At 44.7% G+C, this 13,742-nt stretch overlaps 2 protein-coding genes across 2 annotated transcripts in view; one reads left to right on the top strand and one right to left on the bottom strand.

The window, feature by feature from the left end:
• Positions 1-1,223, top strand: part of WISP1 (WNT1 inducible signaling pathway protein 1) — a gene marked incomplete at its 5' end in the record, with an annotated part of 3,139 nt that extends 1,916 nt beyond the window's left edge. The window contains 2 exons of the mRNA XM_009586113.1: positions 131-324; positions 855-1,223. Coding sequence (XP_009584408.1) covers positions 131-324; positions 855-1,154 — 494 coding nt within the window. The remainder of the gene's footprint in view (positions 1-130; positions 325-854) is intronic.
• A 10,573-nt stretch (positions 1,224-11,796) lies between these two features.
• The window catches only part of NDRG1 (N-myc downstream regulated 1), a 25,724-nt gene continuing 23,778 nt past the window's right edge, over positions 11,797-13,742 (bottom strand). Inside the window, exons 14-15 of the mRNA XM_009586112.1 lie at positions 13,269-13,320; positions 11,797-12,514 (exon numbers count right to left, since the gene is read on the bottom strand). Coding sequence (XP_009584407.1) covers positions 12,279-12,514; positions 13,269-13,320 — 288 coding nt within the window. The 3' untranslated portion in view covers positions 11,797-12,278. The remainder of the gene's footprint in view (positions 12,515-13,268; positions 13,321-13,742) is intronic.

The following is a 13,742-nucleotide window of genomic DNA, read 5'->3' as shown; positions in this document are numbered from 1 at the left end:
GGGGGGAGCCACTTCGCTGTGCTTTAATTATTTGGGTTAGTGGCCTGAATGTGTAATGAGCTGGGGAAAGGGTGTTTAATATGGAAAGCTGCCCCGGCTGAATAATGCGGGGTTAATCTGGTCTCTGCAGCGTACGAGGGAGAGGATGAAGCCTGGCAGAAGAACTGCATCGTTCACACCTCATCCTGGAGCCCCTGCTCAAAGACCTGCGGGTTGGGCATCTCCACCAGGATTTCCAACGACAACGACCAGTGCCGGCTCCTGAAGGAAAGCCGCCTGTGCAACATGCGGCCCTGCGAGGTGGATATAACCGAGCACATCAAGGTGGGGACTGTTTCTTCACGTGCCCCTTGAGCTTTGCCTGGACATGGGGTCAGCCTTTGTTTGGCAGCTTTCAGGCCTCTGAGGGCTGCACTTCTGGTCTTGGAGGCTGTTAGAGAGTACACGTGGACTCCCTGTGCTGCAGAGAGGTCAAAAATGTGTGCTTTCTGTGCTTCCACACGCTAGTATAAAAACCTTCCCCTGAGAGCTTTAATTCCAGCCAAAAGGTCCTTGAAAGGAAAGGCAAGACAACTCCGCTGTGCTCATTGCTGGTTCAGACAGGCCTGTGACTCAGTTAGAGGAAAAGCGATGGTGCACTACGGTCAGGGCTGTGAACTGTATTTTGCAAGTATCCTACTGGCAACTTCTGGCTTCTTATGTCTAAACATGTGAATCTGTCACACCCTCTAGACCAGGGCTGTAAAATGCTTCCTAACAGCTTCAAAATCCTTTAAATATTGGGAGTTTGTGTGTCCTACCTGTGTCAGCAATTAATATTAACCTGTCTCTTTTTCTGTTCTTCTTTGATTTAGCCTGGAAAAAAGTGCTTGGCTGTCTACAGGGCCAATGAACCAATGAACTACACCATCTCAGGTTGTGTGAGCAAAAGTCCTTATAGACCCAAATATTGTGGCGTCTGCACAGACAACAGGTGCTGCACACCCTACAAGTCCAAGACTATTGAAGTGAGGTTTGAGTGCCCAGATGGAACTGAGTTTTCCTGGAAAATCATGTGGATCAATGCTTGTTTTTGCAACCTGAACTGCAAGAACCCCAATGACATCTTTGCCGACTTGGCTCATTACCACGATTACTCTGAGATCGCTAATTAAATTGGCTGAATGCTGGAATTGACCCATTGCTCTGATTTTACAGAGGTTTTAAAATAAAAGGAGAATCTTTCATCCACTGCCAATGTACAATTTGTTTTTTCCTGAGTTAGGATGTTAAATCTCCTTGTTTTGCCACACTGGTTTTGGAGAGGCTTTGAACGAGCAGGGTTTTCAACTCTAATAGACCTCCATCCACTAACGACCGCCAGAAATTCCTCTATGCACAGATTCCAGGACCTAAATGACTCTCATGTTGGCACTGCCATTTATGAGGCCAGCAGTTTAATTGCCCAAAGGAAAGAATAGTACACTAGTATGACAGCAAAAGTATGGCAGTCTGTAGCTTAGACACGAGCTTCAGACATCGTTACTGTCATTTCTTGAATAATGTGGTCTAAGCTGGAAAATGAGCATTGACCTATATATTTTATTTTCAACATTAGACTTCAGTCTTTGATGCTCGTGACCCTTGGGACTAGACTCAGGTCTCTGTCACACTGAGATCAGTCCTAGAAACTCCCCCTCTGTCGCTCTCAGTCAGATCCCACCCCATGGTGAAATTCATGGGAAGAACCGAGTGTTTCTCTTGAAATCTCTGTTTAAAGAGTCCCTGTCTCACTGCATTAGGCTGGGTCAAAGATCCTCTGTGACCTGCTCTCCTTGGACTCACCTCAATCTTTTGGAGTGTCTTGTGCCAGGGACATTTTCACAGTTTCTCTACCAGCTCTGATCTTGAACAGCCTGAATGTTCTGAATCCAAAATGGCCAGCCCAGAGCTCATGTTTTCAGAATAGATCCTCTTGTCCATTATCTTAGCTCTGCAGAGCTGAAGGATGAAATGTAGAGAGTCAGATGAGAGTTGAACGATACCTCATGTGCCCATTTATTCACATAGAAATGGTGTGGTCTGTGCCTGGGGACCACCACCTCCTCCTCCCCGTGGGGTTGCCAGCACACGGGTCCTGCTTCCCACTGCCACCTTGCCAGTGACACGTACCTTTGTTTTACATGGCTGAGGTAGAGGAAAGAAGACATGTGCTACACGAGAAAACAGGTGTTAGACTTCCCATCAGCTCTGTGGATGGATCGATGCAAAATGAGAAGACAACCCCACCACAGCCCAGGTGCATCTGTTGCAACTGGGCTGCTGCTTAGAGTAAACATCAATGTAAACATTTTCTGCGGAGGTGGTTTCACATGCAAATGTCAGCTAAGAGAAGAAAAAAACCTGTCATTACCTTTCCAGGCAATACATTTATCATCACTGAGCGATGATGGAGCCAGTTTTTTCTCCGATAAACTATTAGTACAGCGCCCATGCACCATGGCACGTTTGCTGTTGCTTCACTTGGGAGAGTAGAAATGTGTTTCTGCGTGGGGAACTGTAGTATCCGCTTCCAAAATCCCTGGTGGCACAGCAGAACTGCTGAGTGACACACGGTCTGGAGAAAAGACCAGTACAGGGCTGAACTTCGGATAATGCAACTGTTTTAAATCAGTCACTTATTTTGTTTTAATTTCAGTTGGCAAGTTGTCTGTCTGCATCTTGATAAACCAGAGGAAGTTAGATTAGTTCCCAGGAGGCATAAATCTTTCTGGCTATGATAAATTAAAGTTTCTTGTGAGCAGGCTGAAAATGATGCAATCCCTATGTAAAAACATCTAGAAGAATTGCTGTATGTCTTCAAAAGCTGTTAACTTCAATAGCATCTTTGTTTGTATACAAGGATTTGGCCCATAAATTTTTAGTAGAACTAAGTCATTCCTTAATTCAAAGCTTTTACTATTTCTTTTTTGGAGCTTCCCTGAAATCTCCAGTGGCAGAAGAGAAGGGTGATCCCTGTCTGCGTGTTCCAGTGCAGGTGCAAAGCACCTCTCCTGTTTGTTCCTCTGGTGATATGCGACCTGAGGACACCAGCACTTTGCAAGATTCAACCTCATGGCTGCATTTGGCCTGGATGATGTGACAGAAGAGGTCGCATCCTCAACCCAAATGGGAGCTCAGCATTTGCAAGACTGTCAATGTTAAATTTTAAACTCCATCACTTGGTAAAAAAAGACGCTGGGGACATAAGAAAAAGAGGACTTAACCAAGAAGTTGACAATGGTTTTCCAAAAGGGAAAATGGTTTGTATTGAGGCACTTGGTAGGGAAGCCATCTTAGGATCTCTTTCTCAAGAAGATCCCTTAAGTATGACTTGGAATCCTGTGTTCTAGTTCTGGCCCATCTTAGAATACCATCTATATATGTGTGTATACAGACACACACACCTGTGTATATGTCTATACATATGTATATGTACATATGTATATCTCTGTACATGCACATATAGAAAATACTATGTGCATGCATTTATATAATATTGTACATAATATTATATATAAAAACATATATGAACATGCCCATGAATAGATATGTTTATATTTGCATATACATATTCCTCTGGTGCAGTCTGTAGTGCATAAAATAGAGTGCATGTATAATGTGTGTTCATACGTATAATCAGTCTTTCTCTGTCTTACATGTACACATAAGGGAACAAGAAAACTGGATCAAAAGACGTACCCCAAACTGTGGCACTTTGTAGGCTTGCTTTGCTTTGCAATTAGCTGACACTGTAACCACCGTAATCAAATGCTGCCATGGCTGAAACACACAGCTTTCATTGTGAGATAAAAGAAGCTATTGTAAGCTAACGCATGACCAGCAGCTCCAGTGCGTGTTGGTTTTTAGTGAAGTGAATGCCTGGAAACCACAGATCTCACCCAGTGCACCCAAGATGTTTCTGTTTCTAGCCTGGTTTCCTGAGGGAACAAGGCATATGCAACCATGCCGTCCATTTGTTTGTCTGTCTGTCAGTGCCTTTGTGGGAAATGTCAAACAAAGCAGGCAGAAGAGTAAAGATCTCAGAAACATTGCAATTCCTGAAATAAGAAATGAAATAAAATAGCAGGACAGGGGAGAGGCCCACCACCTTGCTCCTACCAAGCCCATGCGCGTCTGCCATGCGGCCAACGCGTCTGCAGCGTGGCCCATCCACAACAGCAGCATTAAGGGATTTTGAACAGATGCGCCAGTTGGAAACAAGCAGCAATGGAGGAGGGAGAGCTGAAGGCATCACGGATGTGGGACAGCGGTTATTACGCTGCTGTAAAGGAGTTTGTGGAGACATTGGACACAAATCTATAGGAAACCAATCCTTATTAGCTCTGCTACTTGTGCAACTGCTTGTCTGTCTGGTGACACTGAAGCGGGAAGAGCAACACTTGCAGCCAGTGAACTTGACTTGCGGTTTGTGGTGCGTTAGAGATCCGTTGTTTTAACGGATGTTTACAAGAAGATTAGCGCTAGGACTAAGCCAATGGACTAGCCTTTAGATTCAGTTCCCTGGCTCCTTGTGCGCTTGGGCAACTCGTGCATCTTTACAAAAGTACTTTTATGGTTACTGTTTAAATACATTAAGGAGCTAGATCCTCAAAGGCTTTCATGGATCCCCCCTTTTGCTTCGCTTTTCCTCAGTTCTTCAGAGCCAGAACAACAAAGCCCTACTGTTCATCGCCTCTGTTGAGAGTGAAAACTCCTCCAGCAGTAACTGATGCTCACTGTACATTTGTACAATGGGCCCAGGTCTCTGCTGGGACCTGAAAGCGGTACCATCATCCCAGAAACCAACAATAATACTATCGGGGAGATACCAGGCTCTGTGCTGGTGCTAGACCCCTCTGGTGCAGCGGTCCAGGGAAAGGCTTGGGAAAGGATGGGAGTGACAATTTTGCAATCCAGGCTAAGCTGAGACAGTTTGACACACAGCCTGCTCACAGAAATCATCCTGTAGGTCTTGTAGGCTGGGACGAGGATGGAGGATGGGATTTTGAGGGTCAGCTCATGCTGATAAGAACGGCAGGCTCCAGCTAGCTCCAGTGACACAGCCGTTAGCCTTCCATAGGGGCTTTACCAGAGTCAGTTCGGTGGCTCAAGCCGCCTTGTTTGGGAGCCTCAGAAAGCAGGATAGCCACTCACTGCAGGATGCAAAGAAGCAAGAATGTGACTTATGTAAAGGCATAAAGATGCCTTTACATTAAGCATTGACTAATATTTAAAACACCGTTTCAGCATGCATGCAACTGGAAACAGGGTGTAGTGCAGTTGCTTTATTTTTTGTGTGCTCACTAGGATTGTGCTGTTTATATGTAATACTCCAGGAAGACCTCAATATTCAGAAACACTGTGTCATCTTGTAAATTAAACCCTGATATTTTTTTTTCTCCCAGTTTTTTGAAGGAGTTTTAAGACAAGCAGTTTATTAAACTGATGGAGACAGAGTGCTCTCATTAACCACAGGCACATATCCATACACATACCTTTTCAAACTGTGACTTTCCAATTTAAACAGTTCTACAAAGTTATTTCTGTAAGCTTCATATGCTGAAATATATGAAAAATTAATGGGAAAAACAGATTGGTTTGGCAGTGTCAGTCTGAGTTACACCAACTATGTAACATACATTACTTGTTCGTACAGCATCATGGTGAGGTTTTATAGGTGGCATGCTGCTGCTGCAGTTTAAAGATATTAAATAACCTCATAAGTGGTAAATGATTAATGAATCTAAGACTGACACCTCATTTAGAAGCTTAGGCAAGCAAAAGAAGGTGAAATATGTTTGCCACTGACATTTCTTTTCCTTTTCCAATCTCCTTGCCTGGCCAATGTCCAAGTGTGCATTTGCAATGTGTGACAAAGCCCTGAACTGGAGGACACATAAAAATAAAAATGAAGAGCCAGCCATGTGGTAAAAAAGGATGCTCTGAGAGCATTTCCTTAAGTGTGAATATTCTGGCAGCTCACATGTGCTTGTTTGCTGGTCTGTTTCTGGCTCTAGGGTTTGTTTTTCTTTCCCCAGCACTCTTAGTGGACTTGGGTTAGCCTGTCGAGAGTCTGTGAGCAAAGTGGAGTGTGTTACTCAACCTGCATAAGCATGTCTTATCAGCTCTCTTGAGAGGCTGCAGGAGTAACCTGTTTGCAGCAGCCACACAGGCAGAAATTGTTCAAACAAGGTTATTAAAGACATGGGGAAAGGCATTTAAATTAAAGATTCATTGTTGCATATCCCTGCATTTACATATCCTCAGAGCCAATCCCAGTAAGGATTCTACCATTTAGTTCTACAAAAAAATACCTGTAGAGTTTTCCCACAAATCAAGTTTTCCTTCCAGCCTGAAGTAGGTTACCTGCCTCACTAGGAGGCACTTTTAAACACTTTGAGTGGCCTCCTGTCCCGGTCTGTGTTGGGCTTGCTTATGGCTACCAGGACATTAAGTCAGAAAGCACCCTCTCCCCAGCCTTCTCCTTCAGTGTGCTTTTTTTTTTTCTTGCTGGGAAGGAGTGTCCTCTGCATTTTTAAGCACATTCCAGCCAACTGTGCCGCTGGCGATAGCTTTCAGCAAGGGTAGCACATTTCCCTGCTGCCTCTACAAGCATCTGAAGTCCCATCTGGCCTCTGCACCTTCTGCTTGCACATGCGGCAGCCGCCAAGCAGACAACCTTGCGTGAGGAGCTTCCTGGCTGCTTTCTCAGCCGCCACATTTGGACTAGGCTGGGGAAACAATCAGCACCTCTCTCGGCCGCCACATTTGGACTAGGCTGGGAAACCCATCAGCTCCTAAGTACTTTGCACTTCCAAATAAAGTGCTGATCCTGGGGCAACCGTGCTAGGCTCTACCCCTGTGAGATCTCCTCCTGCCAAGCTTGCGTGAGCGGCGTGGAAGGACTCACCACAGGATCAAAGTTCAACATTGGCAGCTGGTGGTAAAGAACTATGAATTTTTTTTTAATTTGATCACTGGTTATCATGAAAAATAAATGAAAAAACATTGCAATCAGTCAATAAACGACAATTTCCCAGCTGGAGAGATGCAAGTGTAGGCCTGAGGTAAGGCAAGGGGGTCTGACTGCATGCATCTCGCTGGTGTGCGATGGGCTGGGTGGCACCTTTGCTCGGGGCAGGCTCGCCAAGCCCTGCAAGCAGGTTGGCCATGCCCCGTGCTGATGCCAGGTTCGCCACGTGGGGTGAAACCACCGCTCTGCAGCCTCATCTTCCCTGCCCAACTTGCTGCCTGCAGGGTGCTGAGCCTCGCAGGGACCTGCGCACACGCACACGCACGCACAGACACATGCACACACGCGCAGAGCCAAAGGCTGCAAAGTCCAGGCCGGTGGCACCTCTTGCTTTCTTCTGAGTGCCATTGCTCATGTAGGCTTTGCCTGGAGCTGCCCTAGACCTCCCCAAGAGCAACCGCCCGGCAAACAGCCCTTCCCTCCCCCAGCCCCCTTTGCATGCTGACCTTGACCTGAATACAGTAATCCACTTCAGCCATAAGCAATTGCAGAGAGTGGCGGGTCACCCAAGGATATTTTTTCCCAGCTCTGCTGTGGGTCGCAGCTCACCGCGGTGGTGCCACTTGGGAAGGAAGAGCTGCCTGCTATCATCCCCTTTGCTAACCCTTGGGCTCTGCTGGAGATGCCCAGTGAGATCCGCATCCAGTGTCTGATGTACATCCCACAGCCACCAGTGCCAAAAATATGCAAGGTGGGGGGCTGCCTCTTTAATTCCATCCGAACAACAACTCTGGTCCAGCCCCAGGAGGTGCTGGGTGAGCAAACGATCCCCACGCTGGGTTGCAGGGAACAGACATTGAACTGTTTGGCAGTTGCAATCAGAAGCCTTTTTTTTTCCTTCTTTTTTTTCCCCAACACTGGTCAGCAGCTGTGTTGTTTATAAAATGAATGGAGCCCTTAATGAAGCAATAGATAGAAACAGTGAGAGGCTGTTTCTGTCTGTTACAAAGGGCCGAGGGGGAAGGGTTGATCTCTTAAAATACCCTGACATCCTTTCTCTCAGTTATTTAAACATTAGGCATAGCAGTGATCAGCTATCAACATAAAGGCTATATTTGGCTCAGTGGAAACACTAAATCCACACATCAAAACAGCTGTTCATATATACAGACTGGGAGAGACTTTCAGTGAATGTGAAAGAGTGCAAAATGGTGCAAAAAAAGCAGACAGCATGTGGGAAGGGGGAGGACCAAGTTGCAAGCAGCACTTGGGAGACACTGCTCAATGTGTTCTGTTGGTAGAAACAACAGACCCCATTACCGGCACATCGAGGATTGCAACAGATACTCTGCCAAAGGTGCAAAAACAGAGGAAGAGGATTCCAGCACTGGAGAGAAAAAATAAGCAGCTTTGCTATAAACCGTTTTCTCTCCAGCTCAGTCCATGGCTTGCAACACATGACATTAATCATAAACCCCCAAAACACATCTAGGTTAAAGTTTCCAGCTGTTTTAGTCTCTAGAGACTTTTAAAGAGGAAAGCAGCATCCTTCAGCACAAAAGTCCTGATGCGATGACATGGTATTGGCACATCCTCTCCCACTCCTCCTCTGCAAGGACAGGGAGGGGGAAAGACGTCTTGAAGTTTAGCCAGATTTTTGTACAGTACATGTCAAGGCCCAGGCAGAGGTGGAAAGAACTCAGATTTCAGCAACGACATCCTTTCTACTAGTGGTTTTGAAGAGCACCACTACAGCACAGATTTGGTATTGAGATACATTAATGCAATCAGGAAGCGTGTTGGTCCCTGGGAGCCCACCCTCCTCTTCCACCCTTTATAACCCCAAAAGCATTGTGAAGGGTGAACTGTTTATTTTCTGGAAACCTCCTGTTATCCAATCTGAATTTCCCCTATGCTACAGGAGGACCTTGCTCCGTGGTGGCCATTCATCCTTTCAGAAAAAGGTGAAACCCCACCTCATCTTTTCTGGTTTAATGACACTACAGTATCCAGGCTAACTCTGTCTCCAAGAATAATGCATAACTCAGCATTTGCTAGCTCTAGGAAGGGGTTTTATAAAAAATTCTAATAAATCTGCAAGCCACTTGCATCTCTTCAGTTACAGCACAAGTGAAGGATGCCAGGAAACCAGCACTGCAAGGAAAGAGGAGTCATAACTCCTTGTAAAAGGTAAGACACCACTCCTCTGTACCGTCCTCCAGCTTTTCTGTACAGGTACACACTGTTCTTTGCCAAATGAATACTTTTTGTTGCAAAGCTGACATTTATAGTGGTCCTAGCAACTCCTCGCTGCTCCGAAGTGCTTGCAGATCCCTTTGTGCTGCAAGAACGCTTGGATGCATTCCTCCCCATTAAACAAAAATAAACTGCCTAGGCTTGACAGGCACACCATGGTGTCCTTGTGGAAGGAATGATTAGCCATTCCCAGAAAAGCTCAGCGAAGAACATAACTTTGCCCTTCTTTTGTAAGATGAGTTGGCACAGGTTCCTCCCGTTTTCACTGGCACTGGCACAGGCTGTGGTTAACCACATCAAGCCCTTTGCTGGTATCAGTCCAATCACAACTGCTGAATCATCACATCTAGCAGTGCCTTGGCTTAGATATGCCAAATATTTGCTTTTGCCTCTTCTTATCGCAGGATTTTTTGCCATACAGGAGGAAGGAGCAGCCCAAAATAGTTCCAGCAAAGCACCAACCCACCTGTCTCTGAAACCCCAGTATGTTACATCACTCACTGGGTACGAGCACCACCTCCTCACTAAGGTCCCAAAGCAGAAAGCACAGCAGAGCCATTTTGGTGACCAGGCTCTGTTATTTCCTAACCACCCCAACGCTGAACAGCACCAGTGCTCCCAGGCCCCTGTAATGCAGGGAAGGGAGCCTCCAAACCCGCAGAGGGATGCTTCCCCGTGAAGGGCAGATACTGCTCAAGTTACAAAACCCCCCCATCTTTTAACAGGAAACCACTGAGAGAAACAGAAGCTTAGATGAACAAGAACTGTACTTCTGCTTTAAGGACGGAAATAAAACAATGTTTTAATTCTTTCCTGCACCTTTAGATTCCTCTCCCTCTTGTACTTGTGGAGTCCTTTTAAAACCTATTTGTGAAGGGTTGATCTTTTCTCTCCCTTTCTGAAGTTAGATTCTTGCAAGAGGTCCAAGAACAGCTTTTGGAAACCCAAAGTGGCATCTGCAATTTCGGTCAAGAGGCCCAAATACCTCCAGAGGTTGGTGAGGAACATGTTGCACATCAACGGATTTACAGATCAGATTGGGAACAGAAAGGATGCAACGAGCATGGCACCAACTCCAGTGTGGAAGTCAGCGTACAGACCACAGTCCTATGCACTAGACAGTACTCTATCTAGGGAGAAAAAGAAAACTTCGAACAGCAAATCAATAGTACTCCATACCAAGCCCTCAATTTTGTTATGCATTTGTTAAAGCAAAATTATCCTTCAGTACTTTGAATAGCCAGTCACACCTAATACTGAAGTGTTTTGTGTTTTCTTAGTATAAATAGTAGGCTGGAGTGGGGAAAAAAAAAAAAAAAGCTTTGAGCACAGAAGTAGGGAAGGGCAGAGATATGAGCAAAAGAAAAAAAGATCTCATTGATACAAATATACTCCCACTGAGAAAGACTATAGTACTCCTGGTAAAACATTAAGACACCATACATTGCAAAGTTACAAATTTATTTGTTTTGAAATAAATACAAATACTTCATTAAGAAACTTTTCTTGATAGACTTTACACAATAGCTTTATTCTTTCTGGAAATTGTCTTTTCTTCCCACAACCTGTTACGGATCTTCTACACAAGAGCTGAAGTTAGTCAATATAAAGTAACCTAGATGGTGTTCTTCTGAACAAGCAATTCCAAAGTATTAACATTTGCTATTTAACTGCTCGGCATTTGAGTTTTCTTGTTTGTGTGAGGACTGCAATGCAGCAGGTATGCACTGGAGCTCGGGAAATCCTGTCCCACTACCTATGGAAGGATAATCTTAAGAACACCCAACTGTGAAAATCTGACTGGCGGAAAGGTGTCAAGCCACCAGCATCAAAGAAAGTAACCCAAGGTATCAGGAAGCTACATAAAGACGCAGCAGCAGCAGCTCGTGACATTTATGCGGTCATTAAACACTGTATTTCACAGATACAGTGTTGCCGCTCTACCACTTTGTGGAATACACTTCTCAGCACCAGTGAGATCTCATCAGATTTTCAAATCTAGTGATTAGTGGCAGTTGAATGTACAGTATCTAATTACATGCCATCCCACAGTTATTCATCTCTCCTGACAAAGAACAGCTGGATCTGGCTTTGCTTACAGAATTCCGAATTTATCACAATTGTGCTGGACACAAAAACTTGAGCTGCAAAGATAAGAAGCTGTCTGAAGGAAAAATCAAGCTGTTTCTGCTTTGCTGGCATGTAAGGCTACCCTACTTGTTACAACTATACCAACTTTTATACCAACCCTTTGGCCCAAGATCCCAAAGAGGAAATGATACCTTGCTTATTAAATTTAAATCCTGTCCTCATTTGGCTAAGCAGGTTTTAGGGTCTAGGAAGGGGGAAGGAAAGGAAGACTGGAACTAAATCTCAAAAAAGAGAAATAAAAAAGCTTAAAGATTTAGTTCGTCTCAAAGTCACATTAAAATTGCCTATTTTAGTAGGATATTATTGTACATAGGAAAACAGGCTTGTATACTAATGAATTAGAAGGCCTATAAATGCACGATACATTAACTTCTTTATCATTTGAAGTCAAGCTATATACAATGAATTCGACTCCAGCTTCAACATGAGGCTATAACACATTTGTTTCGTTTCCTTCTTTAAAAGCCATCCATAATAGTGATTTTTTTCTCCCCCTCTTTGAAACTCGTCTCAAATTGTGCCAGTTTACTTCAAGAGAATAAGAGATAAAGGGGCATGTAACAGCTTTGATTTTAAAGGAGGATTTTAAGCAAGTCTGGTTTGACTGTGAAGTGTTTACAACCACATCAGCTTTTGGCAAGTATCCTTTAGAATTTGGCATCCATTGAAGGAGGGCACAATAGCAGCAACTGTCTGAGTTACAAGAATAACGACAGAGCAAATGAGATGCTTCTTTTCTTTGGTCCCTGTCAGACCCTGGTGAACAGAGTTCATCCTACAGAATAGCTTGAGATTAATACCAGTTATGTTTTTGCGAGACACGGGGGGCATCCATTACTTTTTCACACTGTGACCAGTTTAAACCTCCCACAGCCATCTAACAGGACACTTCCATGGACTTGGGGCTTGATTGTTCAGCGTTGCTTGCCGAGTTCGGTGTCAGCTCGATGCGCGTGTCTGTGTGGGAGCGGTTCCTGGCACCGTCCCCGGTGTGGGATCGGCTCCTCGTTCCCTCCCCGGTGTGAGACCGGCTCCTCGTGCCTTCCAAAGAGGTTACGCTGGAGCCAGAAGCGGTGCGGGACCTCATCAGCCTGGTCATGCTAGCAGAGGGGACTGGAAGAAGAGTCCTTCATTAATGCCTTGCTCCGTGGGCTTGGAAAGAAGCCCTTGCCTTCCCCTCCAGCCCTAACCACCTTTGGAGAAGCCTTCAGGGTTGAATATATACTTTTAACGCTAGCTTCATGTGTAGAAGAAGTACCACTGCTCCAGGCATACAGTTAAGGAGCAAATTAATTGCCAAATTACTAAGGCAAAATTGGTGGCCAGGGCTGAGGGATTCACGACAGAGCTTCATGGCATGTTGCTGTGGCTGCAACAAGCCAGAGGAAAACTAAAGGACTATCAGACCTCCGTTACTTTCAGATGTTTAACCTTTGCTGGCAGCCCAGGCCAGCAATGCATCTACACAACAGCAGTTGTCAGAAGCACATACATGAAGGACACACAGCTACAAATCAAAGAAGTCTCTGAACTAACGAGGTTTTAAATGTCGTGTGCAGCATATGAACCATCTCCTGTGATGCAACAAGGGGACACTATTACAAATATCCACCTTAAAAATATCAAGATAAAGTAAAGCAGGTATTTGGGGGTATAAGCTCTCTACAAAGCTCTCTACTACTTAGTAACATAATTTGGTCTGAAAACCCTTTGCCCAGACACCACAGGTGGGTTTGTTTTTTTCCCTTGCAAATGCATATCCAATAGGGAAAAGATCACACATCAGGGATCATAAGACTCTCTGGGTGCTTAGATGCCCAACAAACTTTGGTAGCCAGGTGAACCATTCCATAAAACCGATACTTACTGTATCCCATTCCCTGAACAAAGTATTTGAAAGCTTCTGCAAGCTTGGCAGGCTGCAAAAGAAAGAGAGTATTATTGTATACAGTGCTCAGCAAGCTAGTTCCATTACAATGTTATAGATACCATAGATGCCCTATCTGAATAGCCACATCTTAAATATTCTCAAGGTTCTACTGAATGTCTGAAATTTTCACTTACATGAGAAAATCCCACCATTCTCCTCCCTAGTCTGTTCCCCTGCCCCATTGTTTTACTGAATGGACACCTGCATTTGAGAATGAGATTTTGCAGAAGTGACTACAAGTGGTCTAAGCCTGGCCCAAACTTTGCTCGCACAGTTACTGAGGCAGATGAGCCAAAATAAAACAATTGGCCTCACAAAATATAAAGGCAGTTCACACAGCATCAGTGATTCAGCAATTCTGAATCAGCAGAGAGCAAATTCAGCTAGTCAGAGCTGATAGTTATGCTTATA

This window comes from Fulmarus glacialis, unplaced genomic scaffold, assembly GCF_000690835.1.
Source record: "Fulmarus glacialis isolate BGI_N327 unplaced genomic scaffold, ASM69083v1 scaffold26069, whole genome shotgun sequence".
Lineage (NCBI taxonomy): Eukaryota > Metazoa > Chordata > Aves > Procellariiformes > Procellariidae > Fulmarus > Fulmarus glacialis.
This window is presented reverse-complemented; position numbering and strand designations above follow the sequence as displayed.